The sequence below is a fragment of the Polistes fuscatus genome, unplaced genomic scaffold (genome assembly GCF_010416935.1).
Source record: "Polistes fuscatus isolate 324 unplaced genomic scaffold, CU_Pfus_HIC Scaffold3, whole genome shotgun sequence".
NCBI lineage: Eukaryota > Metazoa > Arthropoda > Insecta > Hymenoptera > Vespidae > Polistes > Polistes fuscatus.
The window spans coordinates 14,740,250-14,767,268 of record NW_025113107.1 but is presented as its reverse complement, the minus strand read 5'-3'; the positions used below and the strand labels follow the sequence as shown (position 1 = coordinate 14,767,268).

General features: G+C 27.7%; 5 protein-coding genes across 10 annotated transcripts; 3 read left to right on the top strand and 2 right to left on the bottom strand.

Annotated features, from left to right (window-relative positions):
- Positions 1-216: 216 nt before the first annotated feature.
- Positions 217-2,626, top strand: LOC122519668 (leucine-rich repeat-containing protein 70). 2 transcript variants are annotated; one of them, XM_043639287.1, is made up of 3 exons: positions 217-435; positions 754-873; positions 1,459-2,626. In XM_043639287.1, the coding sequence occupies exons 1-3, from the start codon at positions 418-420 to the stop codon at positions 2,536-2,538; spliced, it is 1,218 nt and encodes a 405-aa protein (XP_043495222.1). In that variant the 5' UTR covers positions 217-417; the 3' UTR covers positions 2,539-2,626. The 2 variants fall into 2 exon arrangements, with proteins under 2 accessions (XP_043495222.1, XP_043495224.1); XM_043639289.1 differs by lacking the exon at positions 217-435 and adding an exon at positions 571-644.
- A 2,323-nt stretch (positions 2,627-4,949) lies between these two features.
- LOC122519643 (GDP-D-glucose phosphorylase 1) lies at positions 4,950-7,255 on the bottom strand. 3 transcript variants are annotated; one of them, XM_043639235.1, is made up of 7 exons: positions 7,180-7,255; positions 6,627-6,725; positions 6,264-6,544; positions 6,084-6,186; positions 5,694-6,003; positions 5,477-5,609; positions 4,950-5,292 (listed from the first exon to the last, which is right to left on the bottom strand). In XM_043639235.1, exons 1-7 carry the CDS (start codon positions 7,186-7,188, stop codon positions 5,004-5,006), a joined length of 1,224 nt encoding a protein of 407 aa, XP_043495170.1. In that variant the 5' UTR covers positions 7,189-7,255; the 3' UTR covers positions 4,950-5,003. The 3 variants fall into 3 exon arrangements, with proteins under 3 accessions (XP_043495170.1, XP_043495169.1, XP_043495171.1); XM_043639234.1 differs by lacking the exon at positions 7,180-7,255 and having other exon boundaries at positions 6,627-7,149; XM_043639236.1 differs by lacking the exon at positions 7,180-7,255 and having other exon boundaries at positions 5,166-5,609; positions 6,627-7,145.
- Positions 7,256-7,455: 200 nt separating this feature from the next.
- LOC122519644 (chitinase domain-containing protein 1) lies at positions 7,456-9,366 on the top strand. Its single transcript, XM_043639238.1, has 7 exons — positions 7,456-7,614; positions 7,727-7,873; positions 7,939-8,119; positions 8,219-8,328; positions 8,548-8,702; positions 8,775-9,107; positions 9,194-9,366. Exons 1-7 carry the CDS (start codon positions 7,489-7,491, stop codon positions 9,333-9,335), a joined length of 1,194 nt encoding a protein of 397 aa, XP_043495173.1. The 5' UTR covers positions 7,456-7,488; the 3' UTR covers positions 9,336-9,366.
- A 125-nt stretch (positions 9,367-9,491) lies between these two features.
- On the bottom strand, positions 9,492-11,779 carry LOC122519645 (estradiol 17-beta-dehydrogenase 11). The gene is made up of 8 exons (XM_043639239.1): positions 11,625-11,779; positions 10,990-11,228; positions 10,747-10,871; positions 10,460-10,570; positions 10,226-10,387; positions 10,046-10,128; positions 9,861-9,977; positions 9,492-9,736 (listed from the first exon to the last, which is right to left on the bottom strand). The coding sequence occupies exons 2-8, from the start codon at positions 11,225-11,227 to the stop codon at positions 9,586-9,588; spliced, it is 987 nt and encodes a 328-aa protein (XP_043495174.1). The 5' UTR covers position 11,228; positions 11,625-11,779; the 3' UTR covers positions 9,492-9,585.
- Positions 11,780-13,466: 1,687 nt separating this feature from the next.
- LOC122519779 (N-acetylgalactosamine kinase) lies at positions 13,467-26,286 on the top strand. Of its 3 annotated transcripts, XM_043639465.1 has the most exons (11): positions 13,467-13,574; positions 13,657-13,915; positions 15,695-15,860; positions 16,077-16,244; positions 16,359-16,566; positions 21,464-21,572; positions 21,921-22,078; positions 22,832-22,972; positions 23,137-23,251; positions 24,620-24,824; positions 25,699-26,286. In XM_043639465.1, the coding sequence occupies exons 3-11, from the start codon at positions 15,697-15,699 to the stop codon at positions 25,862-25,864; spliced, it is 1,434 nt and encodes a 477-aa protein (XP_043495400.1). In that variant the 5' UTR covers positions 13,467-13,574; positions 13,657-13,915; positions 15,695-15,696; the 3' UTR covers positions 25,865-26,286. The 3 variants fall into 3 exon arrangements, with proteins under 3 accessions (XP_043495400.1, XP_043495401.1, XP_043495403.1); XM_043639466.1 differs by lacking the exon at positions 13,657-13,915 and having other exon boundaries at positions 13,470-13,574; XM_043639468.1 differs by lacking the exons at positions 13,467-13,574; positions 13,657-13,915 and adding an exon at positions 14,955-15,054.
- The last annotated feature ends 733 nt before the right edge of the window (positions 26,287-27,019 follow it).

Sequence of the window (27,019 nt, the reverse complement as noted above, 5' to 3'; positions counted from 1 at the left end):
ACCCCGTTCCTTTTGATATTACTTCACGATCAGACGAGATTATCTCGTAATCAGACGAGTTCAATCATCTTGTTAAAAACAAAGTGTCACAGTTAACGAAGCGACAAAAAGTCACCGTGATTCGTGTACAATAGACGACATCGTGTGTGTCTGTGTGTGGTGTGTGCATCGAGAAGAAGAATTCATTTTCTATCGGTCTTCTTCCACGTATTATTTCGTATATATTTTATTATTCGAATTGTTCTCTTCCTCTTCCTCTTCCCTTGTTCTCTCTCTCTCTCTCTCTCTTTCATCGTGGACCACTTTGGCTGGAGTTTGTACGATTGTCTTTGATAGAAATACAAGAACCCACGTACCACGTCGTTGCTGACTTTTCTGGATATGACGAGGCATGCGCCGTAAACAATTCTGGGATTGATGTATCACAGGGCGCAGGTATTAACCAAAAGACGCATATTTGCATAGTATTCTTATATAACATAACAAGTTTACCGTTTCTTTAAATAATACATAGTATATATATACCTTGTATATACAAGCACATACAAAATAAATACACTTATGGTCGTAAATACCTGTAGACCAACACCTCATCGTCATATTTATGCATCATAAATGCACATGTGTATATTTACATGCATGTCGTATGAAATCTATATAATAATTCTTCCCGTTCATTATTATTATTATTATTATTACGATTGTTTAAAAATGTGTTAAAATAATAATATTATATTTTTCTCTAACATTTAGATCTCGATTTACTTCGTACTGTGTACAGCGACGGTAAGCCTCGCTATTTCCACGAATCAAGAAAAAAATACGGCAGAAAACGCAAAGTGCCCTCCAGAATGCATCTGTCTATCCCAGAAGGTAATTACATAGGTAATTACCGAACCGTTAGAGCTGTCACTCGCACATTGCAATTCCTATTTGAAAAACGATTATAGATAGGGATGGGTTTTCCTTTACTCGAGTTCATCGTATAAAAATTTCTCTTTCTTTTTGTCTTTCTTTCTTTCTTTCTTTCTTTTTTCTCTCTTGCGTTTTTCAATGATCACAATCAACGTTAAAAGATGTAATAAAAGGAAGAAGCGAATGAATGGGAACTTGATGAAAAATGTAATATATTTCTCTTACTGAACGATCGAAAAAGTTAAGCCATTTGAAAAGAATTTCAATCCGATAGATTTGTTCTTATTCGCATTAAACGGAATGTGTATTTTTGATTTGAAAAGAAATATCGTTTCCAAAATTGTACATCTGTGGTTTACATTTTTGTAAATGTCTACATAAAACGTGATCTATAATTATGACAATGTGACATAATCGAAAAATTGATTAAAAATTTGCATTATACATTTTGTCCCGTTTTTCTTTCGTTCGTTTAGTTAATCCGTGTCGTAATTACCGAACCATAGCTATAATAAAAAGAAGTATCGTAATGAATTGTTACAGGTGATTTGCAATACGGGAGGCCTCGAAGATATACCGACCCAACATTTACCAGAAGGAGTAGAGGAATTGTCTCTAACGAAAAATAATTTTCCTATAATCAAGACCGACGCATTTGCTGGGTTACGCGTGCTGAAAAAACTCTCATTAGACGGTAACAATATCTCATCGATAAGACCGTTCGCGTTTCGTGGATTGAACAAATTACGAGAATTGTCGATTCAGGACACACCGTTGTCCTACATAGAAAAATTTTCTTTCGCCGCGCTTCAGAACGTTTCGGTTCTATTATTGGCGAGTAATAAGATTCGTTACATCGAGGGTTATTCCTTCGCCGGTACCTCAAATATTCGTGCTATACTTTTGAGCAACAATCCATTATTGAGCTTGCACAGTCACGCTTTTCGAGGTTTGACCAATGTCGTGAGACTTATTTTACCATCCGGCATTCGTAACATCGAACCCGATGCTTTCGATGGATTACACACGGTTGGCTTATTGAAGCTCACCTTCATGGACTTGCCCAGCTTAAAATCCTACACGTTTCGTGGCCTAAGTCACGTTAATTCTTTAAACATTCAAGAATGCGACCTGGGTGTCATTCAAAAAGACGCATTTGCCGGCTTGACTTACGTTGATCATCTTAATATTCTCAACAACAAGATAGACCTCATAGAAAGATTTCATTTGAGGGAGGAAAACGCCGTTAACATCCTCAGGTTTCACGGTAATCACGTTCTCGAAGCGCCTCGTCATGCCAAGGACATCGTTTTAGAAGTTAATTCGATCAGTGCTATCGGAAATCATTTCCCGTGCGACTGCCAAGCTCACAATATTCTCGAGAGCGACTTCGTTAACTGCAGCGTTGCTGAATTTCAACGTAATAATTATTGTATATCGCCTATAGAATACAACAACAAACCGATGAACCAAGTTGATTTCGAACTTATAGCCAATTGTTACGACAACGTCGTACAGGACAATCTTGGTTCCGGCGTTGTCATCGCAATGTCCTCCTCCTCCTCGCTGCCTATCGCGTTGTTCATAGTTATTCTCATTTTCAAAAGTTTCCTTCTACCTTGAATCGCGGATTCCTTCAAAACTTCCTCCAAAATAATTTCAATACCAGTAAGAATATTATCCTATCGTTCGAGAAATTTCGATCATCCTAGAAAGAGAAGAAGAAAATCATAGATTTCAATTAAACAATAGGCCTTTGATTATTTCAATAAGATTACGGGACACGATTTATCTTACAATATTACGAACAATTCCTAACGATTACTTCAAGAAGAATAACTAGATAATTTAATATAATAGAAAAATCGTGCTTCTATTCTTAGATTCATTAAAATCATTTTATTAATCCAATTGAAATGAATCGAATTCAAATAAAAGATAATTCTTATTTAATTTTCATTTAGTGTCGGATTTTAAATTATGACGAAATATTACGATAATAATAATGATGATGATGATGATGATGATGATGATGATGAACTTTCTAGTGATTCGAAAATACCGTAAAAACTGTAATTTAACTCGGAACACTGGATCGTTATTTTTTCAAATTGTTTAACATTCAAAAATGAAAAACAATTGAAGAAAATATGACGGGTGGCATCGAATCGATTTCGTTCGCGTAAAGCTAAACGCACGATCGATCCTAGTTAGCTTAATACTTTTATACTGCTAGTACTTTCTAAATATCATAAAACCGCCTAATTGCACAGCAAGACGGAACAACACTATTTCGATGATTCTAATTATTCTATTCAACGCTTAAACAAAGAGGAAAAAAAAAACGAAAGATAATGAGATACGAATATCTTTGTTGAAAAGAAAAGAAATAATATAAAGAATAAATATCGATAGGAACATATCAATCGAAGAAAGAGAAAAAAAAGAAAGAATGAAAGAAAGAAAAAGAAAGAAAGAAAATATTTATTTAGAATTTAATAGAGATGCTTATATATAATTGCGTCCAAATGTTGGACATTGTTTTACAAATTTATTTAAAATATTTGTTGACCAGTTTTCGCGTAACCGTTTAAAAGAAAAAGAAAGAAATGAAAAGAAGAAGAAAAAAAAAGAAAAAATATCATTCTACGATATATTTTACGTACCGAAGGAAATAAAGAAAGTACGATATAGATTTATTCTAATTAATGTTAAATGTTAATTAACAATTTCATCATCATTATATCTATTGTCAATTTGTATTATACAACTACGTTTGTTATCTTAATACTTGTTAAACGTTTCTAATTAACGAAAAACTTAATCTTAAATTCGGCTTACGTTAGTCGTTTCATAACTGCCTAAAATCTATTATACATATCACACATATGATGATTAAAAAATCATAATAACGAGTAAACTATTCGTGAGAATAATACGTAGATGGATTAATATTTTCTTAAAATTCGTTAACCATTTAATTTATACTTTTTAACAAAGCCGAGAAAGGGTACTACGCTTGATCGTACGCTGCTTCCTGCGCATTTTTCGTCATTAACGGATTACGAGAGGGACGGTTGACGAAATTTCTCACATTATTCTCGCATAAAGAAAAATAGTAAATAAAGAAAATGTTGATAAGAGAAAAGTAGGAGGTTTCATCATTCGATCTACTAAAAATAAGTATATTAAAGCGAGAAACGTGATTTTCATTCTATTTTCCTTCACTTCTTCGCGTGACCGTTCTGAGAAAACGACGAAACAATGTCACATGATCTATTTTAGCATCTGTAAGAATTAGATACGATCTATCATAGTATGATCCACTTTCGAAAAACTCCGTACCCAAAATATATATACACATACATATATATATATATTTTAAATTAGACATATTTTTAATTATTTATCTCAACTAATCCGATATTAGCGATAATATTTCAATATTATCATCGTTACCACAATGATGTGAACAAATTAATACAATATAGAACATATAAAAATAGTTTTATTTGTCCTACCTAGGTTTTATAAATTTTTTTTCGTAAAATATCTAACAAAATCGTTGTGAATTCAATGAACCCTCCCCCCTCCACTCTTCCAAAGAGAATATAAACTATCTGTTCTCGAGTCTTATAATTATTAATAAATAAAAAATAAAAGAAATACATTTTTCAGTACTGCGAGCAGTGCTGCTATCGGTGATCATTTCGCGTTCTTATATTTAATAATGACAATTTTTCTACCAAAAAAAAAATGAACAAAATAAACGAATAATTACCCGTCTTTCTTTTTCGCAATAATTTATTAGCAAGCAGCGTCCACCTCTTAATTTTCTGTTAGCTTTTTAGAAGAAATGACTTGGTCGCAGTGTTAAAACAGCTGCCAACATTACTTTGGGCAGCTCTGCAAGGAAAGTTCTCTGAAGATGATTTACCATTCCATTGAGATTGCATAACTAAAACTCAAGGGTCGCAAAGATTGAATACATGATAAAATTATATTCATGTATATAAGAAAGAATTGTTTTCAAATAAACTTTCTTTATGATTTATTATCAGCAAAATGTTTGAATTCGTATTCCTAGTTTATAAATCTTTATACTCGAGAGATCGTGAAAATAATATATCGACAAACTTCTTTTTGATTAACTGTACCTCCTTTACCGCCACACGTAAATTCCTGAAAACTTGAATGATAAAAAAGAAAAAATAACCGATTAAACTATACAAGAATAAAATAACCAAATCTAAATAAAAAAAAAATGATATTTTAATATTTGACCGAAATATAATTAACACGAATTCGTGCAAATCCAGCGAATACCGGATACAGCAGTCGCAGTGCCGTATAGTGGACACTATAGTCACACTTAATCTGTGATAAAGAAATATGAATTTATCCATATTTTAAATAACTACTTTAAAATTAATATATAAAACAGTAACAACTTTCTTAACGTCTAATAAAATTAGACATTCTGTTTCTTTTTTTATATATATTATTATTATAATTTATTCTTTTTTCTGTACATCTTTTTACAGATAACTATAAATATTACCTTTCGTTCTTTGTTATTTCATTTTCCATTATTTTGTGTAAATCCTTTTTAATTAAAAAATACGGCTCTCTAGTTGCATAATTTAATATTTGTGCTATCGTCTCTTCCGTCAAATTTTGATATTCTTTTTCATCTATAAAAATAATAATATCAAGAATATTATACAATATTAACGATATACTGTAATAAGTAATAATAAATTTGATCTAATAACTACTAGAAATAATTATGTGTCCAAAGAGTTCGCATGTAGCAGGATTCATCAAAGTTGTATTTTTTACATCGGCTTGTGTCTTTCTTGCCCAAACATATGCACGTACATCATCGTATTCTTTTTTCAAATGTGTAGTTTTTGCTCTTGTAATATATAGATTATGTGCAATTTGATGTTTTAGAAGGTAATTTACAAATAAAAATATTGAAGATACTAAAGTTTCTAGATTCTTTGATGAGGATAATTTAAAACAAAATCCTTTGCTAGGAAAGTTTTCTAAAAGAAATAAAGAACCTTCGTGTGGTTGTACATCCTTAAACAAGCAACGTTTGTGAAACTATCATAACTGATCTTTCTTTTAACAAAAATTCATTGTACGTATTAATTACTTACAATATATTCAAGAAGCATTTTGTGCTTGAGGTAATATAAATGCCAGTGTAAATGATTGACAGAAGCAAAAGCACACAAACTATTAAATGCGATTCTGAGGTACCTAAAATATAAGAAAAAAAAAAAGTAGATTCATTTTTATGTTTGTGTCTATCTTATAAAGGATGATGAAATATTTACGGTGAGCTGCTTAACAGCAATAATTCGAATGCTTTTTGAAGACTATACTGGGTAATTCTCTGTGGTAAACATTGCAAATATTTAACAATTAATAAAGAATGACACCATTGGATAGGACTAACGTTAACTGCTATAATATCACTGTCCTCTTGTTCCTTTATCTTAAACATTATTTCATTTCTCTGTAATTTAGTGAAGTTAAATTTTGTTGAATCAAATGGCATTAACATTGTTGTAATATGTTCAGGTTTTCGTCTTTTACATCCTCTATCAGGATTAAACTAAAACAAATTTAATATATTCTATCATCTGTTATAAAAAAAATATCCAAAATTATGATTTTCTAAATAAGAATTTATCTACCTGAGCTAAAAATTTATAAGGGCCTTCGATTATCCTCCAATTGTTAATATTTAATTTGTATCTAAACACTCCATCTTTTTCAGCCTTTTCCCATGCTCGCTTTAATTTTATATCAAATTCTGATTCATTTTCATTTTCACCGATTAATAAATGAAAATTATTACTATTATAACTATAATTCGGAATATCTTCGTCTATACTAAACATATTTAATAATTTATAACAATCCTAAGTATTTTACAGTAGTCTCATATTATTTCCTCATGAAACATTACATATAATTTTCGCAAAAAAAAAATATTAGTTATCGCAAAATATTAATAAAACGACAAAAGTCAACTTTTTTTTATCTAAATTTACGAAAAAATAAAAATTGATGATTTCATTATCAATTTTTAAAAAATCACAACCTATTGTTACTTATTGTAACATATTATAAAACATTGAAACTACATCGTCAATCTTACAAGTTGCTAGAAATAATTATTAATTATTATTGTTAATCGAGAAATTATCAAGATGTTTTAATTATTATGAAATGAAAATAATTCACCGTCCACATTTAATAAAGTAAAACTTTGTTAAATGCAAACTTTGATTGTTTAGTCTTAGCACATGACCAGTGTAATGTCAATAACCTTATACGTTGCAAGTTCGAAATACAGCCACCAGGTTATGCACTAGTAGCGACAACAGCGCTATCTGAAATTAGTTGAGACCTAACCCAACTTGTCATTTTGACATAACAAATTCGTTTCCACATAAAAACATTTAAATATAATTCAATATAAAGTATTTTTTATAAATAATCAATTATTTATAATATTAATAGAGTGTTAATTAAATAAGTATTGTAAATATTATGAACGTCCTGATATTAATTCTAAAATTATTAATTGTAATTCAATTATCTGAAGCCACATTGTCACCGCCTACAAATACCGGGAATAAAAAGGATAAAAAGGATAAGGGGAAGATAGATACTCAGGTATACAAAATAATAAAAAGATTATATCTTTAAATAAAATTAAATAATAAACGTATTAATTGATTATTTTTATTATAATAAATTATTAATGTTTATTTAATGACAATATTAGAAAGGTCCTGTCAACAAAGACGTTTTTCAAAGGCATTTAGTAATTAAAGATCCCAAGGCAATCGATATTATTAGAGAGTCTGGAACATATTATTCAGACACTAAACGTAGAAGATTTTCTGGTGAAGTTTTAGGATATATTACTCCTGTAAGTATAGTAATTAATATTAAATCCTTACTAAAAATAATTTACAACGAATGATGTCGTTTTAGTGGAATAGTAATGGATACGAGATATCAAAAACTTTTCATGGAAAATTCACAATGGTATCACCAGTTTGGTTTTCCATATTACCAAGCAATACTTCAACATTTCCATTACCAACACACGATGTTCAAAAAAAATGGTTAAAAGATATGAAATTGATGAACAGCGAAAGTCATAATGTAAAAAGTATGTTTAATCTGTAAATAATAATGATTATTATATACCGCTTAATGATTGTATAAAAATCATTAAAATATTTTTTACTTCAGTTTGAATCTATTTCAGTTTTACCAAGGTTATTGTTTAAGCATTGGTCGACAAGTCAGATTGTCGAGTTAGAAAGTAATACATTAAAACAACAACAACTTATTACAACATTAACCGATACAGCGAAGGTAAAGATTTTATTCTTATAACCCTTTGTACTGTAACAGCATACAAAATTAATGATACACTTTATAGTTTAAATATAAGAAACATATCGGCCAAAAATTAAAAGCATTGAATATGGCATGAAGTTTCTCGCATTAAAACATAGTACAAGGGGTAAGATAAAATTATAATATATGATATAAATTATATATATTTCTATGATTTAAAATATTGAATTACAGACATTCCGTTTGGATGGTTATGTATTAGAAATATGGGATCAGTTTATATATACGGGTATCAATGTACAGATTGTATTGTCTGTAGTTAAAGCTATTTCTAAAAAATTAAAAAACGAAAATCTTGATGTAATATTAGCAGTTCCACCATCTAGAGGGTAAGTCTTATATTATTTACATTATTTTTGTGATAATCTTTTATATGATTAGATTTTATTTTGATTTTCCAGTTCAAAGGCACAACTATTTTCAAGAGATCATTTCAACGAATTAGCACCCTACATTAGAGCTTTCTCATTAATGACATATGATTACTCAAGTGTTCAACGTCCTGGTCCTAATAGCCCACTTTCTTGGGCAAGACAATGCGTAGAATTTTTAGTTCCAGATCAAAATGATCCTAAACGAAATCAAATCTTACTAGGGATCAATTTTTATGGATACAATTATACTCCGGAAGGTGGTGGGCCTATTTTAGGTTCGCAATATCTAAAAAGTCTTGAAACTTTCAAAAGTAAGATTCAATGGGATGATAGAAGTAAAGAACATTTCTTCGAAGCAAAGTAAGATTTTAATTCGATTTACTTCATCTGTTTATAAGATTTTTCTTTATTTTACCCATTAACGAATTTCATATTTTATGTTTCAGATCTTCCTTGGGTAGCGGGTATGTTTTTTATCCTACTTTATATTCTATGATATTTCGATTCGATCTTGCGGCAGAATTAGGTACAGGTATTGCTATTTGGGAACTCGGTCAAGGGTTGAATTATTTTTATGACTTATTATAAAAACTTTTGAATGAAACATCATATTCTGCCAGTTGGATTATTCCATCAGTTAATATACGTATCTAATTGTCTAATTAATAATCGATAACAATATTATAACAAATATCATCTATAAAAATACTATTAATTTTATAATATATTAAAATGCATACGATATAATGGTCTTAAAACTGATCAAGATTTTATTTCGATCGTGAAAGACATTGTCAATTTATCTAAGAAGAATTATGCAGTATATTTTTGGATATAATTACTGTAGGTGTATTTTTTCAGTCTTTTCAGTAATATTATTATTATCTTGAAGCATCTCCATATTTTCTCGTCCCTTAAGCATCATCATCGTTTGTGGTCCATGTATTATACGATACATTAAATCCCAGCACATTTTTGCAGGTAATAAACTGCGTGAAAATAGAAAAATTAATTTCTTAATAATAATAATATTAATAATAATAATAATAATAATAATAATAATAATAATAATAATGTCAATTTTAAAGAAATACTATTAACGTAACAACTTACCATTTAAGTGGCAAAAGAAGTCTGACACTATTAGGTAACGTAACATTTACTTTATTCAATAATATTCCTGTTATAACTTCTTCCGCGACATACTCTGGTTCGAGCATTTCCATCAGTCTACGATTTTTTAAATTTAATCAATTATTATACATAAATTTTTACATGTTCACAAATATTCTAATTACCTTGGTTTAACTCCGTCAAACATTTTTGTGTTAATCAAATAAGGACAAACTAGTGTCAAATGAATTCCTTCGTATCCATGAGCCTTAAATATATATCAATTTTTATATCCAATAATAATAATAATAATTATAATAATAATATCATTTAGATATAAAATAGAAGAAAAAATTTGTCTTTACCCTAAGTTCCGAAAAAAGACTTTCGTGGAATCCAATGGCAGCAAATTTAGTTGCTGAATAATCGGTGCAATTGTAAGTTCCTAATAGACCAGCAGCACTCGCTATAGTTACAATGTGTCCATAATTTTCTTTCATCATGTCTTTTAAAAACATTTTAATCGTCTAACTCAAGGAGAAAGATAATTTCAATATTATTTTCGTCATTAAAATTTATCAAAATGCGTTAAAACGTACCCAATAATGCGCTAATATGTTTATTTTGAATGTACGCTCGATTTCTTCGTCTGGTATATCCAAAAGTGTTTTGCCGTATACATAACCAGCGTTATTTATCAATAAAAATACCTATTTAAATATAATGTATAAAATTAATTCAAATAATATTATATAAAATTATATATAATTTAAAATAAAATGAAGAAAATAAAATTATTTCTAATAAATTATATTAATTAAAATTATGTTTATATTATATTTTATGTATACAATGAAATTTTATTATAAATCATTTTTACACTTACATTACCAATCTCAATTTTAATTGATTTCGCAATTCTATATATCTCCCCTCGATCAGAAATATCGCAATAATATCCCCAACATTTTCCACCTTGGTTTCTTATTTCATTAACCGTATCTTCGAGTGCTAAAGATATAATATATTACATTATATAATAAATATATCACTTTGATAGGTCATTGAACTATTATATTTTTCTTTTTAATAATCAGTTATAAAAAAAAATAATAATTAATCAATATACCTGATTTATTAATATCCAATATAATAACGTGAGCACCCAAATGAGATAATTTCTGGGCGATTAATTTTCCAATTCCTCCGGCACCTCCGGTAACCAATGCTATTTTTCCTTTGATAGATTTTTCGCGATAACGTTTAGGGATGAATGTTAATATTATTGTCTCGGATATATAAAATATTGACATAATCACAAATAGTAGGACATCGTAAATAAGGGTTAACGTTTCTTTGAACTCCATCCTAATATATCGGAATAAAATAAAATTATATTTTTTTTTTAATCAATCTCACATAAATATTTATATTTTATTTTTCATAAAAATTGTATGTGTGTTTATTGCCTAATAATGCAAAATTTTCGAATATTCGCGTATTTTCTATACAATTCAAACGTTCAAATCAAAGTTTGCTAATATGGAGAGAAAGTTTTCCTGACAAGATGAAAGTTGCAATTTTTTTTTTTGTTTACTTGAAGACCTCTTGACACTATATTTGTACATTAGAAAAATAGAAAAAAAAACAACTCGTTTAAAAATAACATGATACTTTGTAATTTCACTTTAATCTCACCGTGGCCGTTATTAATATCGTACTTATTAATAATAAAAATAATAATAAAAACGTTTAACGGTATACCTGTTAAATCGAAGTTTCTTAAATTCCCGCAGTTTTTAGACCGTACTTTTGAAATTTCCCGTGAATGATGTAGCGCGTTCTTTCACAGCCTATTCTCAACTGCAAAGAAAATTATAAAGCGAAAGGTACTTACTATCCCCAACTCATATAGTGTAAGTACTTATGTATGTTGCATCCCGCAGGTTACTTACAATAGTATGCAACATGTTTTCTATACTCTTCTAATGGCTCCCATCATTCGATTGTATATATCCTATAACTAAAACTCTCACTATTTCTCTTAACTATTAAAGCGTGGACTTTAATATGACCTACAGGAACAGTTACCCATTGAAAGAGTTATTACCAATGCAATAAAAATATTATTGACTTTATTTCAGCATACTACTTGTTTTATTTTTTTTCGTGTAATTTGCATATAAATGTCATTAATATTATTTATGTGTATAAAAGAAACAGGTTTAATTTTGAACAAGACATTTTTTGTTATCGCGTGCTACGGTTATCTGTTCGTTCATTTTTATTCGTTCAACGATAAAGATCTTCGTAATTATACCTCACGTATTATTTCTAAAAAGGGTAAAGCAAGAAAATAATAATAAAAACACAATACAAAATTTTAATCTACTAGCTAGATTGCTTTTACCTTTACCGAGAGAGAAAATAAAAACAAAAGGAACTTGATTTCTAATTTTCCTTAATTGCTGTGTATGTGCCAATCGTAAGATTATACGGGAAAAAGAGATGAGTACGTGTCGAATCTTTCGAGTGGAAAATAGTGAAATCCAATTTGTAAATCCTTGAGCAATTAAGATGATAGATAAAATATAATTAAGATGTACGTAAATCATCTGTAAATTATTGCATTTATAGATATTTATTGATCAATAACAATTATACAAAATTTATCTGAGATTCGTAAGAATGCAAAGTTTCCAAGTCATTTTTGTCAACTTTGATTGATAAAATTAATTACATTATATGTGACATAATGAATTTATTCCATATTCTAATATGTGTATCTGTGAATGTAAATATTAGATGAATAATTACATAAATTCTATGTTATTTGGTGAAAGGATACACTTCAAAATCTAGGTCGACCGACTCTCTACTTTTATCAAAGAAATTGAAGTTAAAGGAAAAGCATGTATTATATTGTTGTAAATAAAAATTAACAAAATTTAAATTTTCATAATTTTTCGAACGAATGTATACATACTTGTTTTTGGTTTACATCAATTAAATGTTTTGTACATTTATAAATTGTATATGAATAAGAATTGTTAATAACCGTCATAGCCGTGGGTTCTTTTATCAACTATTTTTTACTCGTTAAATTTCATAATTTGTATGCGCATTTAATAAATTATTATACATAAATTTCACGAGTAGTCATCGCACAAAGAAATAACGAATGGGCTCATAAATAAAAACCAACGTTTATACGTTCGTCGAGGTAAATAAAGAAAAATATTTTATAACTATAATTTGAAATAATTTTTATGAAGCTTAATATTAAATAACAATAGAATAATGTACGAGCACAATCAAAAACTTTGAAGAATATCTTAAAAAACTGATATTAATATAAATTTGATCATTATAACCGCGTATTGTAAAATATACATTTATTCCTTCTGAATTTATTATTAATAATTTTAGATCACCCAGTATATACATGTATAAGGTAGCCGAAGATAAATATTCAAAAATTACCGCGCCGAATTGTACGGACGCGTGAAAAAATGGTGGGGAGAAGCTTTAAGTGATCGGTGGCGCCACGAGTGGTCACCGAGGGAACTCGTTGGAACAAAATTGACTAGATCGATAAAGTTTTAAAGCGTATATCGAACGATGTAAGGTAAAAAAAGTATCATGTGTATTGACGATGACGCTAGTTATATATAATCTCGTTTGACATATCTAAATTGTGAATAACAAAGGAAGGTACGTATAATGTAATCCTTCATATTTATATTTTAAATCCTTCTTATTATAAATGAAACAATAATGTGATTAATTTATAAAGTACAACAGGATACCAACTTCTCAAAGCGTGTCGGCGTTCACGCGGTTATGCTTCTGCGCATACAAACACGCGCATATATATAGGGTGCACGTAAGCAAATGTAATCGACAAGTGGCGCCACGTAACGTTTAATTTAGTAAGTGCATCCGTGCGTTTCCTTCGAGCGGGAGGATTTGGCTCTAAATATTTTCATCGAAAATAAAGGCACGAAACGATTTCGAACGAACTTGATCATTTTATTAAGACAACAATTTAATAGGTATTCCTTTTTTTATATATAAATATACTTCTATGTACACTAATATTCTTAAAATAAATTAATATCACAATTGTATTTGCTTATATGCTCACGAAAGAATAGCTTTCAAATGCTGTGTTAAATGACACATCACAATACGTTGAAGCAAGTGTTTCTTATCTTTTTATCGGACGATAAGAATGCATTTTGTAAATATTATTATTTTATTTTCTTCGAAATTCGATTGTTAGAATAAAATAGAGAGTAAGAGAAGTAAATGAAACGATATTAGATTTCATATCTGATGATGATTACGTGGAAGATAAGTTAGTGATAAATTGATGATGATGAGTAAATATTAATATATAACGAATAGTTACTTGTAACGCGGGAAATTTAAATTTTTTATCCTACCGTAACACTCAATTATCGCAAATGTGCGAATATAATGTTTACTTTGATCTTATCACACAATTAAATATCGCCATTAAATACGCTTAAGACGTTACACGGATAAGATTTTATCGTTTACACTTATCAATATCTCATATGTAATTGTTTTTATAGATAATTTATATCCGCATATCGTATATATATATAAAAATTAAATTTCAAAATACCATTTGTGTTCTTTTACGAATCAATCGGATTTCGTCGAACAGTTTCTTCTCCTTGTGGTCAGTCGGTGAAAATAATATTTTCAAGTAAATAAAAAATCTTGTAGAATAAATTACAGCAATATTATCAAAGTGTTCAATCGAATAATAAAAGGAAAATCATTTCGATAAATCAAACGAAACATATAATAGTTAATAGTTAAAATGGCGAGAGCATACGTGCACTGTAGTTCGCGATGATAGATAAAACGAATTATAGTTATTTTATTAGACATCTCTGAAAATTGCATCCCACTCTTCTTATCATTGGTCGAGATTATCGTGAGTTTTAAACGAAAGTTTCCGGGCATGTTTGGGGGAAATCGAGCGATACTGCGACCGCACCATAACGTTCAACAACGTAATTACATTAATGGCGTTGGCCTCGTTTGCTATTTTCATTCCGGACATTAACAATTTCCAATAGAATTTGCAATACTGTTCGTAATGTTTTTCACCGGAAATTACTTACTTAGTAACTTTACTTTATATTCGATATTTATCGTAAGTGCATTCGATTATCGTAACGATCCTCCGATTATTATTATTATTATATCTTTAAAATTCGATAAGAGATTTTTTATTCCTATTGTAAAAAATCGAATTTGTTTTATAAAAGAAAGAACAACCCAACTGACGTAAAAATATGAATAAGCGATTTAATTTGAATTTATTTAGAAATAATTGAGAAAAGTAGTGGTAACGAATAATGTTGAAGTTGAAATAAAAGAAAAGGGTAAGAAAGGTTGAAGATTCAAATGGAGGAATAATAAAAGGCTTGTATAAAATGTACGGTAAAAGTAAGAGTGAGATTAGCGAGTTATTAAAAGTAAGATTACGATTTCATTAGAATAAAATTAAGATAAGTTTTAGTAGGAATAAAAATAATATAATCTAGTTAATAAGTTTATATATATAAACATTAAGAGTAAGATAAGTTAAATCAGAAAGTAATTATAAGAAATGAAAGATTTATTATGTGCGTAGGCTCTTATAAGTTTAAGTCTAATTAAATATACCATCATAGTTGTTATTATTATTATTATTATTATTATTATTATTATTATTAAAAAATTCATACTATCTAAAAATAATATTATCGATTATCCTAGCAAAATATTATTAAATTTTCATTATTTTATAGAAATGTCGAGAAACGCAAACGGTGAGAATGAATTTTCCGAAACGAAAGATGGAGTGTCGGTTTTAAAGGCAGATGAAGCGTTCTCGTTGAAATTAAAAATTCTCTCCGAACACTTTATCCAAAAGTACGATCGGGAACCTTCCTTCGTAGTCAAAGTTCCCGGAAGGTGAGCTCAATATGAATAATTCGAAATTTAACAATTAGACTTGCAATTGCAACTGCATATTTCATTATTTATTTACAATGTTTCATCAAAATTAATGCATCCGTTCGTTTGTTCGTACATCTTGATCCACATGATTTCATTCTCTCCTCTGTGGATTGAATAATAAATTATTATTATTATTATTATTATTATTATCTAGAGTTTATAAAATTTCAGAGTTAATTTGATCGGCGAGCATGTCGATTATTGTGGATATGCAGTTTGTCCCATGGCGATCAAACAACACGTTCTCATAGCTGTTGGGATATCAAATGATCATCGAATCAATGTTACCAATGTTAATTCGGATTATAAAGATTTTTCATGCGATTTGGATAACGTGAGGTAATTCATTTGAAATAAATCATAAATAAAAATAAATTATAAATAATATCGAATGTTTGTGTGTGTGTGTGTGTGTGTGGATTTATTTAATCGTTATTATTTGTATTTGTTTAGAGGTTCAATCGATGATTCTACAACGGGACCAATTTGGTACAAATACTTTTTATGCGGTATCCTGGGTGCTCTCGATGTTATCCCAAAGGAGAAAGTTCCTAAGGGAATCTTAACTGCCGTATGGGGTAACGTTCCAGCTAATGCTGGACTTTCTAGCTCCAGTGCCTTAGTATCGGCATCTGTTCTTTCATTGTTTCACGCTAGTCAGGTAAATATTCTTCTATTTATTTATTTTAAACAAATCTCTTTTTGGTAATACATTGTTTTAATAAAAGAACAATAGAATCTCCAATATTTGAATTAATCGATAAATTTAATTGTTAGGATGAAGAAATTTTCTTATAGAATTTTCCATAGCACAATTTCTGATACATTTTGATCATTTTTAATTTATCGTGAGTATTTCCTTTTTTTTATTATTTTAACATTTATTTTTAACATTACACGTTTCGATTATATGTGAATTGTGACATACGTTAGATATCAATTTTATACTGGAACAATAAGGAAGATATGATATTTTCCAAGGATGTTTTCATAGGGAATGACACAAACAGGAAAATGTATAGACAGTGGTTCGAATAATAGAACATTTTGGTAGTAGGGTATATGAATAATAAAACGTTCGAATACTAAATCATTGGATACTGAAAGTTTTATATACATAATAATATATTAAACATAAAATAACATATATTTCATTTGACAATATAAATATATTATTAAATAAATCTATCTATATTACCGAGACTATGATTAAATTATAATTCTATATGATGATATTTTAGCGTGACTATAATTCAATTAAAATGAACGCGAAACGTTATTATCCATTTCACATCTATATAAACGAGATATTTCTCGATTCAATAGAATTCATGTCGTACTCTGGACGAGATATTTTGCAACACAATGTTATTTACCATACGCTTTTGACGAGAAATATCATCGATTATTTTCAATAAGACTTACTTCGTATTTTATTATTGCATTCGTGTATACGTAATGTTTAAATGAAGAATAACTTATGTTTTTATTAATAAATAATTTTGTTTAATTTTTTTTTTTAATGAATGATATTATTCGAAACACGTGTCATTTTATCCATCCAATCCAATTTTACGTTAACATTTTTGTTTTCCCTCAAAAAAATTATTATAATTATAATTAATTTAATATTTTATTATATTTATATTATATAATATAATATATATAATATAAAATTATAAAATTAATTATTAAATATTTTCTTTGAATAAATGTGGTTCTTTACATAAAAATACATCGATTTTCGTAAAATGAAATATTTCTCTTTCGTATAAATGAAAACTTGGAGATTTCATTCGAAGCAGTAGTTTTACTTTTTTTATCTTCCACGTTCAGAACTTGTGAATAATAATTCGATTTAATTTAAAATTGTCGAAACGTGATTACTACACTCGAGAAAATCCAATTGAAAACTGATGAATGTATATAGCGATATTGTATTGCAAACATTACAAAAAAATGTGTTACGCTAAAATAATATCAGGAAGTGGTGGTTAAATAGGAATAATGATTAAATGTTTCTATCATCGAATGGAAATTTCAATCAGATATTTCTCCATCTAATCCGTTAATCTTCTTCTCGAGGGAAAACTACCGCAACTTTTTTCTTTCAATTCATTAATGAATTTTTATTCCACGAAGAAACGAGAAGTCGTTTGCGAGCAAGCTGTAAGATTATGGTTCGTCTACCAGGCATTAATGTAAGCTATCTTACAACCAGTAAAATTCTCCCTTTATAACATTTATGAAACTTGCTCGAGACGAAACTGAAACATCGAAACGATTAACAAACAAAAATCTTCTTTCTCTTCTCATTTAAAACAATCGTATCGAAACAATATTCCGCGAAAATTTATAACGTTGAGTACAAAAAAAAAGAAGAAAAAAAACACTAGTAATTTTGCTAGTATTAATTAAATTAAAAATTAATAAATAATAAATTAAAATTAAATAATAAATTAATTAATTCAAAATTACTAATAGCTAATTTTACTTTTCTTTATATTATATTTTTGTCAATCACGTTTCAAAATAAATTCAAAATATGTCTCGTTTATATTACTTATTATTTATTTATTTTATTTTATTATTTATTTATTTATTTATTTATTTATTTTATTATATTACTTATATATTACGTTTGTTATCTATCGTAATTATATTATTTTCTTTTCGTTCATATTCCTAATTTTCTAACTATTTTTTAAATTGAAAATATCTCGTAAAATATTTATACGTTCGATGGAAATTGTTTGATTAAAAAAAAGAAAAAAAGGAATATTTTTCTTCTTCTTCTTCTTCTTCTTCTTCTTTTAACTTTACTTTTCAATACGAATTCTAAATAAATTATTCAACATTCTATATTACATTTATGTTTTCTTTCATAACTAATATACAATATTCTTATTATCTTTCTCATTCTTTCTTTATCTTCTATTTTGAGATCAATAAGAAATGTTCTCAAGCCTAATGTCTTCCTTTCTATCTCGAAAAAGGTGCAGTTTCACGTCTATGTGATTATGCGTTGGATGTCCTCGAACGGAATTCCATTGGAATTTCTTGATATCTTCTGCACAGTACTCTCGCTCCTCTCTCTCTCTTCTGTATGTGTGTGTGTGTGTATGCGAATGAAAAATAAGAAAGGAAATGAAAAAAAAAAAAGAGAAAAAGAAATATAATCTTCGGGCACTTGGTATTCAAAATCGAATTACGAATACGTTTCGCGAAGTTTTATTTTTTTTTTCTATTTTTTAAATGATCGAATGTTTTATTCGTTTATTTATTTTTTCTTTTTTTATATTCTTCTTTTCTATTTTGTGTCTTTTCATCGAATCTAATAATATATTTCGGTGTTAATGAAATTACGTAGAAATTCATTCTAATGAGGAACTTTAATTAAGACGATGATAATAATAATAATAATAATAATAATAATAATAAGAGAAATGCAATTGCTAAAAAAAAGAAAAACACATGCATACAATTTTCTCTTTCTCTTTCTCTCTATTTTTTTCTTTTCTATCTTGATTCTAACAATCAATCTTCGTCGGGATGAACTTCTTTTAATTTTCTCTTAGGATCTTTTAACGCGTTCGAGAGAAAAGTAAGTAACTGAAACATTGTTTTACGATCTTGAAATCAACACGAATGAAGATAATATAAAGACAATATGAATATAATATAAAAGAATAAAAAATAATATGGATATAAATAAATTAATTAATTAAAATATAAAAAAAGAAGAGAGAATACATACAAATAAATATATAAATAAATAGAAAAAAATATATAAAACATAAAAATATCAAAAATAAATAAAAGGGATTATATAAATATATTTACGTAATTACGAATGATTTAAATAAAAAATATACTATCTGTGCTATCGATCCTATTAAATAACGACTGAGAACAAACTTTTTTTCCCCCACGTGTCTTTCTTTTTTTTTTTTTATTTATATATATTGTATATTATTTATTTTGCCTTTCACATTCAAACTTTTCGAGTTTAACTAATTTCGTTCGTAACGAAAGGTGAATGAAAATAAAATAAAAAAAATAAATGATAAATAATTAAAAAAAAAAATGAGATTAAACAACTTTAACGTGAAATCTCCTAGCAGAGTTGATCGAAAAATACGATGTCGAGGAATAAACTACTTGTTCGCTAACTCGTTCCTTCCGCGTTATCGATCAAAATTGAACGACAGATAAAAAACTATTTTTTCTTCTTCTTCTTCTTCTTTTTTTTCTTCTTCTTCTTCTTTTTCTTTTTCTTCTTCTTTTAAAAGTACGACCGTGGAGAAAAGTAACCCGGGAAAATGGTTTTATCCGTCGCAGATGTTGGAAAAAATTTCAACTGCCATTTAACTCCAGCTCCTGTTTTTTTTCTTCTTTTTTTTTTCGTTTTCCATTAATCGTTAAAAAAAAAAAAAAGAACCGAACAAGAACTTTCATCGTCGAACCTTCGCGGGATTTGTTTTCTTTTTTTCTTTTTTATTTTTTAATTTCATTTCAATTTTTTATTTTTCTCCGTTCAAATTATTTAAACGACAAATCTTATCGCACAAATCACAAAAAAGTGAAACGTGTCTGGTTTTGTTCCGAAAGGATTTTCTTATTCTTTTATATCGAACAACGAGATAAGAAGAAATAGAGTAAAAATAAAAGAAATAAATAAATAAATAAAGTTTCGAGATATATAGAAATAAGTTTAGTCGACAAATTGAAAGTTCTATTATCGATTATTCGTTTAAAAAGTATTCCGTTTCCGCGAGTATAATAATTTCTTTTTTTAATTGCTTTTCTTTTCTCTGTTTGTTTGTTCGTTCGTTCGTTCGTTTGTTTGTTTGTTTGTTTTTGTTCGTTTCTTTCCATTTTATCGAGCAAAAGCTTTGAACAAATAAATTCTACGAACTTCCTTAGATGATAGCAGACACAAAGAGACAATTAAAAGAGAAAGGATAGAAAAAGAGGAGGAAAGAAAGATACCGAATTTGTTTTGGTATCTCGTAAGCTTTTAAGAATACCTTAATCTACTATAATTCCTTGCATTCTTCGAATGCGATATCAAGATTTATATAATACATTTTTTAATCCTTAATATTCTTGATTACATCTAACATTAAAACAAAAAAAATAAAAATATATTGTTATTTTTATTAATATTAATATATATTTAAAAAAAAATAAATACATATTATTATATATATATTTATTCTCGATTTTATATTAATGTTATCAAATTGAAAAAAAATTTCCCGAATGATTTGAACATTTGTAACAATTAATCCTATCTTCGTTGCATTTTTTAATAAGAATTATTTTACAAAAATAAATTAGTAAAAAATATATTGAACACATTGATATTAAATCTAATGAAGAAAAATTAAAATTATTTTCAATAGAATCCGATTATTTTAGTAACGAAATCATGTTTCCAATAGATTCGAATAAAAACTTTTCTGACGAACGTACTGAAAAAAATAAATAAAAATAAAAAATAAAAAAAAACGAATTATATTTGTTAACTAAAATAAAATAAAAATATTACACAGTATCAATTGTCAAGGCGAGATTTAGCAACGATCAGTGCAAGAGCTGAAAGATATATCGGAACTCAAGGTGGTGGGATGGATCAAGCAATTGCATTTTTAGGAAAAACAGGTAAACTTCTAAATTCTAAAAGTATTAATATCGGATTATAATTAAATAATAATAAATATATTATTTATTTTTTATATATATTATATAAATTATATAATATATAAATATTATTATATTTATATATAATAAATATAATAATAATAATATAAATTTATATTATTATTTATTAAATATATTATTTATTTATATTATTTTTTAATAAATATATAATATAAAATATAAATTTATATATTTATTTATTAAATATATTATTTATATTATTTATTTAATAATATAATAATAATAATATAAATTTATATTTATATAAATATAATAATATTTATATATTGCATATATAATTTATCATAGGTGCTGCCATGTTGATAGAATTTAATCCTCTACGTGCAACCGCTGTTACGTTACCTGAAAATGCTGTTTTCGTGATAGCGCATAGCCAAGCTTACCACAACAAAGCATCGACCGTCGATTTTAATCTAAGAGTAGCAGAATGTCGCTTGGCTGCTCAGGTATTGTTAAAAAAAACTTTATATATATATATATATATATAATATAAAAACGATAAAAAATATTAGAATATCTCTTCTTTATCTATCTTTTATTTATTTCTTATTATCTTGATTTCTTTTTCACCCAACTTCATTTTTCCACGATTCAACGAAACAAATCTTCTCTTCTCTCTCTCTTTTTTTTTTTTTGCTTTTCTCTTTTTCATCTCTATTTTTATTATAACAATTCTCTTTTATGTTTTATCTAACTTATTAGTAATATCATTTTCATCGATTTTAATCACTTATATAAGACTAAACAGTTCGCAATCTCGCGAGCTTTTTGATACGTAACACAGGAATTATTATTATTATGTTTTATATAATCGATATATGTATAGTGACTCTTTGAATTAATTCTAACAGTTTTAGGTTGAAATAATTCGTAGTTCAATGAAATTCATATTTTGATTATTAAGTTTTTAACTCAAAACTTTTCAATCCAAGCAGATATATTTTTTTTTTGTATAAAACACGATTAATAATTTTGTGGACAAATGGATAACAGGCCAGTTTTAGGTTGAAATAATTCGTAGTCCAATCAAATTCATATTTTTATTATTAAGTTTTTAACTCAAAACTTTTCCAGCTCAATCCAAACAGATATATTTTTTTTTTGTATAAGACACGATTAATAATTTTGGAACAAATGGAAACAGGCTTGATTTTTTAAACTTGACAAATTTTTCATGATTTATTTGAATCTTATTGCAGATAATAGCCAAGAGAAGAAATCAAAACTGGGAAAGCGTGAAGAGATTAATCGACGTACAAGACCGTTTAGGTTTTAGTTTGGAAGAAATGGTCTCCGTTGTGATGGAGGATCTCCATGAAGAAGCTTACACCATCGACGAGGTAAATGTCGTGTTTTTTAAGACAAATCCCATTCGACGACGATTGATCGATTCGCAATAAGTTTAAAAGCTTAACTTCGAACAACGGCTATTTTTTTCTTTTTAATTGTCTCTTTCTCTCTTCCTTCCTTCCTTTCCTTATTTATTTTCTTTTCTTTTGTTCAGATTTGCGAGTGTCTTTCCACGACTTACGAACGATTAAAGGAAACATCTCAAATTGCTCCCTTTAATACTTCGCAGTTGTTCAAACTTAAACAACGAGCATTACACGTGTTCCAAGGTAAGAAATTATTCACAGAATTTATAATATTTCTAATATTTCATTTCACTGAAAATTAGAAAAAGAAAGAAAAAAAGAAAAGAGAAAAAAATTAAAAAGTAGCGGCAACATTTTCATACGTCTAACTAGAAAAAAAAGAAAATAAATTTTTTAACGAGCATAAGGGTATATTTGTAATAAATTCAAGCACGTGCACGCACTACTTTACAAATCCTATTAATTTTCGTGACAACGACATATCGATTGCTTCGGGATTAATACTTCGCAGATATTCCAACTTAGATAACGAGCTTTCCATGCATTCCAAGTTGTGTGAGATTATTCGAAAGTGAAAATTATTCGTACTCTATACGTCTCAATTAAAAAAAAAGAAGATTAAAAAGAATATAAAATCTTATATCGATTATATAAATACAAATAAACGATATCAATTATAAATTAAAAACATAATCCTACACGCGTATTGTTTATACAATATCCAATTAATATTCATAAACAACGATTCGTATCAATTACTTACAAGATTAATATTTCCAAAAATATTCAAATTAATTAGCTTTACGCGTATTTATTTCAAGGACAAATTATTTCAAATATCAAATAAGAATATTTATTCCAAAAAAAAAAAAGAAAAAACTAAAGTACCCAAATTGTTCAAAGAAGAAAAAGGTATTACTTATCAATCAAACACCAACATGCATTCCCCCCCTCCCCAATCCCCAATTCCCATACGAATCCTATAAATTTTCACGAACGACGACGTATCGATTGCGTCTGACACGCATACATACTTCAGGCCTTGCCATCCTTAGAGCATCACACCTTCGTGAAATTTATTGCCCTGGAGACGTAACGAAAAGCAAAAGATAGAAGAAAACCTCTAAAGAAGATTCCCACTCTCTTTACCTTATATCTTTTATACCTTTACCAAGGATATCGAGAAGAAAACATTGAGAAAATCGTCGATTTTGTTTTCTATTTTTATTTATTCCCCGTTAATCAGCACGATTATTGTACCACTGAAACTACGCGTTCGTTATTTCACCCTTGTTTTTTCTTCTTTTGTTTGTTCTTTTGATCCAAACTGTATTTAAAATTATTATTTGATTATATTTCTTGTTTCGTGATATTTAAAGGATTATATTTGAACATTTAATGAATTTTATATAATATTCAAATAAAAAACACTATCTAACGATTCATTTTTGACAATATCGTGAAAATTATACGTTAAATTAATTTATTTGAAAATAATATGGTGTGTGAAATAACTAATATTATTATATTTTTTTTAAATTTAATTTTCACTTAGACCACTTTAATAATTATGAACACAATTGACATTGATCGTACGAATATATTTTTCAGAGGCGCATAGAGTTTCCGAATTTCAACGTATAAACAATGATGACACGTTAATGGAAGATGTCAAAGTTCGTTTATTAGGCGAATTGATGTCAAAAAGTCATGTTAGTCTATGCAAGCTCTACGAATGTAGCCATCCACGTGTCGATGCACTCGTCGACAAGGCCATGAATTGTGGAGCACTCGGTGCTAGACTTACGGGAGCTGGGTAAGTATAATCTTCCTTGTCTATATATATATATATGTATATAAATGCATAAGTTAAGCTTTCAAAGGTAAAGTGAGAGAGCTTTTATCGTAAGACAAGAATATACGTTCTAAGAAAGCTCGAGCTTTAGCTTTTATCTCGATCATCATCTTGCTTGTCTTTTTACTTATTGTTAGAAATCAAATAAATTATTCATGCATGAGATAAAAATACAATATATATATATATTGGTATCTCTATTATCTATTAATCATCATACATCTTTAGATCTTTATCTAAATGTGTATGTGTGTTTGTGTGTGTATACGATACTATGAAAAGAAACGAAAAGATAAAAAAGAAGAAATAAAAGTGTAGTTCCCTCAGCTGAGCAACCACCCTAAGTATCCTCCCCTACGGATACTTCAAACAATACTAACATCCATTAGACCACTAATAGATGTCTATTGACAAGTCTGGGTCACACCCCGGAACTTGTATATAGAAAAACTCTTATTCCTGAATGAGTTTACAAACGATCGACTGTTTTCCCTATTTTCGATTTATCTTATTATTGTTAGGAAAAAAACGAGATAGAAGAATACGACGAGCATGATAAATGAAAGATGAATTTTATTCGAACGTGAGGGAAATTCGTTTGATATTCGTTTTATTTTTCTTTTTGGATACATTTTTCATTTTTCTCGACACACACAAACTCACACACACACATATATATATATATATATATTTATTTTTATTATTAAAAATTAAATAAATGTTACTGTCACCATTTATTTGAAAATAAATAAAAATGTCTAACCATTTCTATACGTGTTATACTATAGCATAGAAAATTTCTATTACGTAATGCATATCATTTATATTATAATAGATGGGGAGGATGTATAGTAGCCATCATTTTGAAGGACAACATTTCTCAATTCGTTGAGAAAATTCGAAAACATCTCTTGGAAAGTTGTACAACCAACGGACTTGATTTGGAGGATTTGGTATTTCCCACGGAACCTAATCAAGGTGCTGCCATTTATGTCCTTTAGTTCCTGATTTTGTATGATACTTTTCTCACAACGTTGTATTATTATATAATTTTAAGTAATTAACGAGATACTCGTATTGATACTCTTCCTATGATTTCTTTTAGTACAATTATAATGTATTATCAATACATATACACATATATATATATATAAATTTATACGTAAATTTATGAATAATTAATTCATTCATTTAAGATGATTAAGATATTATCGTATATTAAGTACTATATAGTGAACATATGTTTACTTAGTTATTTAATATTATTATATCATATAATATTAATTGCAATAATTATCTATGGTGCATTATATAATATAATAATTAAATATTAATACTACACTCTCTCTGTAGAGAACACTAATGCGAATTAGAATCAAAATGTTATCAAGCAAATACGATATTAAACGTAATTCTCTTTAAATATACAAATGAATACGTTTGTAAAGTAATTTTGTTTTTTTTTCTTTCAACGATAAATAAAAAACAATATTCTAATATTTAAAATCCAAGACGTTATCAGTAAATACAAATAAAAAAAATATATTGAACGTAAAACGAAATTACTTTTCGAATCGAGTAAATATAAACATTAATAAAAATATTTGCCCATTTTCAGCAGTGTAATCTATCAACGAATGATTAAAATAAATAACAAAAAGCAACTTACACGCGAGTTACAATGAAAATTCGTTATTCATCGTGACTATTAAAATTGTCCGCAAGGTTATTTGTAACGATTTTAATAGACACATATATACGTACAGTTCGATGGTTATTGGCCTGCAGGAAACAATTAACACAGTACAATGTATGTATGAGTGATCGAAATTTCCATTCTACGGAAAGTTAGTCGAACTAAACGAAACTCGATGAGAGAGCAATGTTCCCTCTAACAAAAAAGTGAAAAAGTTGAAGAACAGATAAACGTAATCAAGACCAATCAAATACTCCAATTAACTTTGTCAATTACATTTGAGGTAAAAAACACAATACAATAATGATTATTCAAAACTAATATTATTTATTTATGAATAACGGTGTATAAAATGACGTTTAGAAAATAGAAGAAAAGAAAAGAAAAGAAAAGGGAAGTGGATGTACTCGATGAATATCTATGATAACATTTGAATAAAATCTGATTAAATATTAGAGTC

Coding starts and splice junctions, on each gene's coding strand:
- LOC122519668 (XM_043639287.1), top strand. Junction 874..1,458: donor GCATCTGTCTATCCCAGAAG/GTAATTACATAG, acceptor GAATTGTTACAG/GTGATTTGCAATACGGGAGG.
- LOC122519643 (XM_043639234.1), bottom strand. CDS start 6,833: ATGTTTAGTATAGACGAAGATATTCCGAATTATAGTTATAATAGTAAT. Junction 5,610..5,693: donor TGGACACATAATTATTTCTA/GTAGTTATTAGA, acceptor TTATTTTTATAG/ATGAAAAAGAATATCAAAAT. Junction 5,293..5,476: donor GAAATAACAAAGAACGAAAG/GTAATATTTATA, acceptor TCTTTATCACAG/ATTAAGTGTGACTATAGTGT.
- LOC122519644 (XM_043639238.1), top strand. CDS start 7,489: ATGAACGTCCTGATATTAATTCTAAAATTATTAATTGTAATTCAATTA. Junction 7,874..7,938: donor TTTTAGGATATATTACTCCT/GTAAGTATAGTA, acceptor ATGTCGTTTTAG/TGGAATAGTAATGGATACGA. Junction 8,703..8,774: donor GCAGTTCCACCATCTAGAGG/GTAAGTCTTATA, acceptor TTGATTTTCCAG/TTCAAAGGCACAACTATTTT.
- LOC122519645 (XM_043639239.1), bottom strand. CDS start 11,227: ATGGAGTTCAAAGAAACGTTAACCCTTATTTACGATGTCCTACTATTT. Junction 10,872..10,989: donor ATTGGATATTAATAAATCAG/GTATATTGATTA, acceptor TTATATCTTTAG/CACTCGAAGATACGGTTAAT. Junction 10,388..10,459: donor ACATATTAGCGCATTATTGG/GTACGTTTTAAC, acceptor TCCTTGAGTTAG/ACGATTAAAATGTTTTTAAA.
- LOC122519779 (XM_043639465.1), top strand. CDS start 15,697: ATGTCGAGAAACGCAAACGGTGAGAATGAATTTTCCGAAACGAAAGAT. Junction 15,861..16,076: donor GTAGTCAAAGTTCCCGGAAG/GTGAGCTCAATA, acceptor ATAAAATTTCAG/AGTTAATTTGATCGGCGAGC. Junction 23,252..24,619: donor AGCATTACACGTGTTCCAAG/GTAAGAAATTAT, acceptor TATATTTTTCAG/AGGCGCATAGAGTTTCCGAA.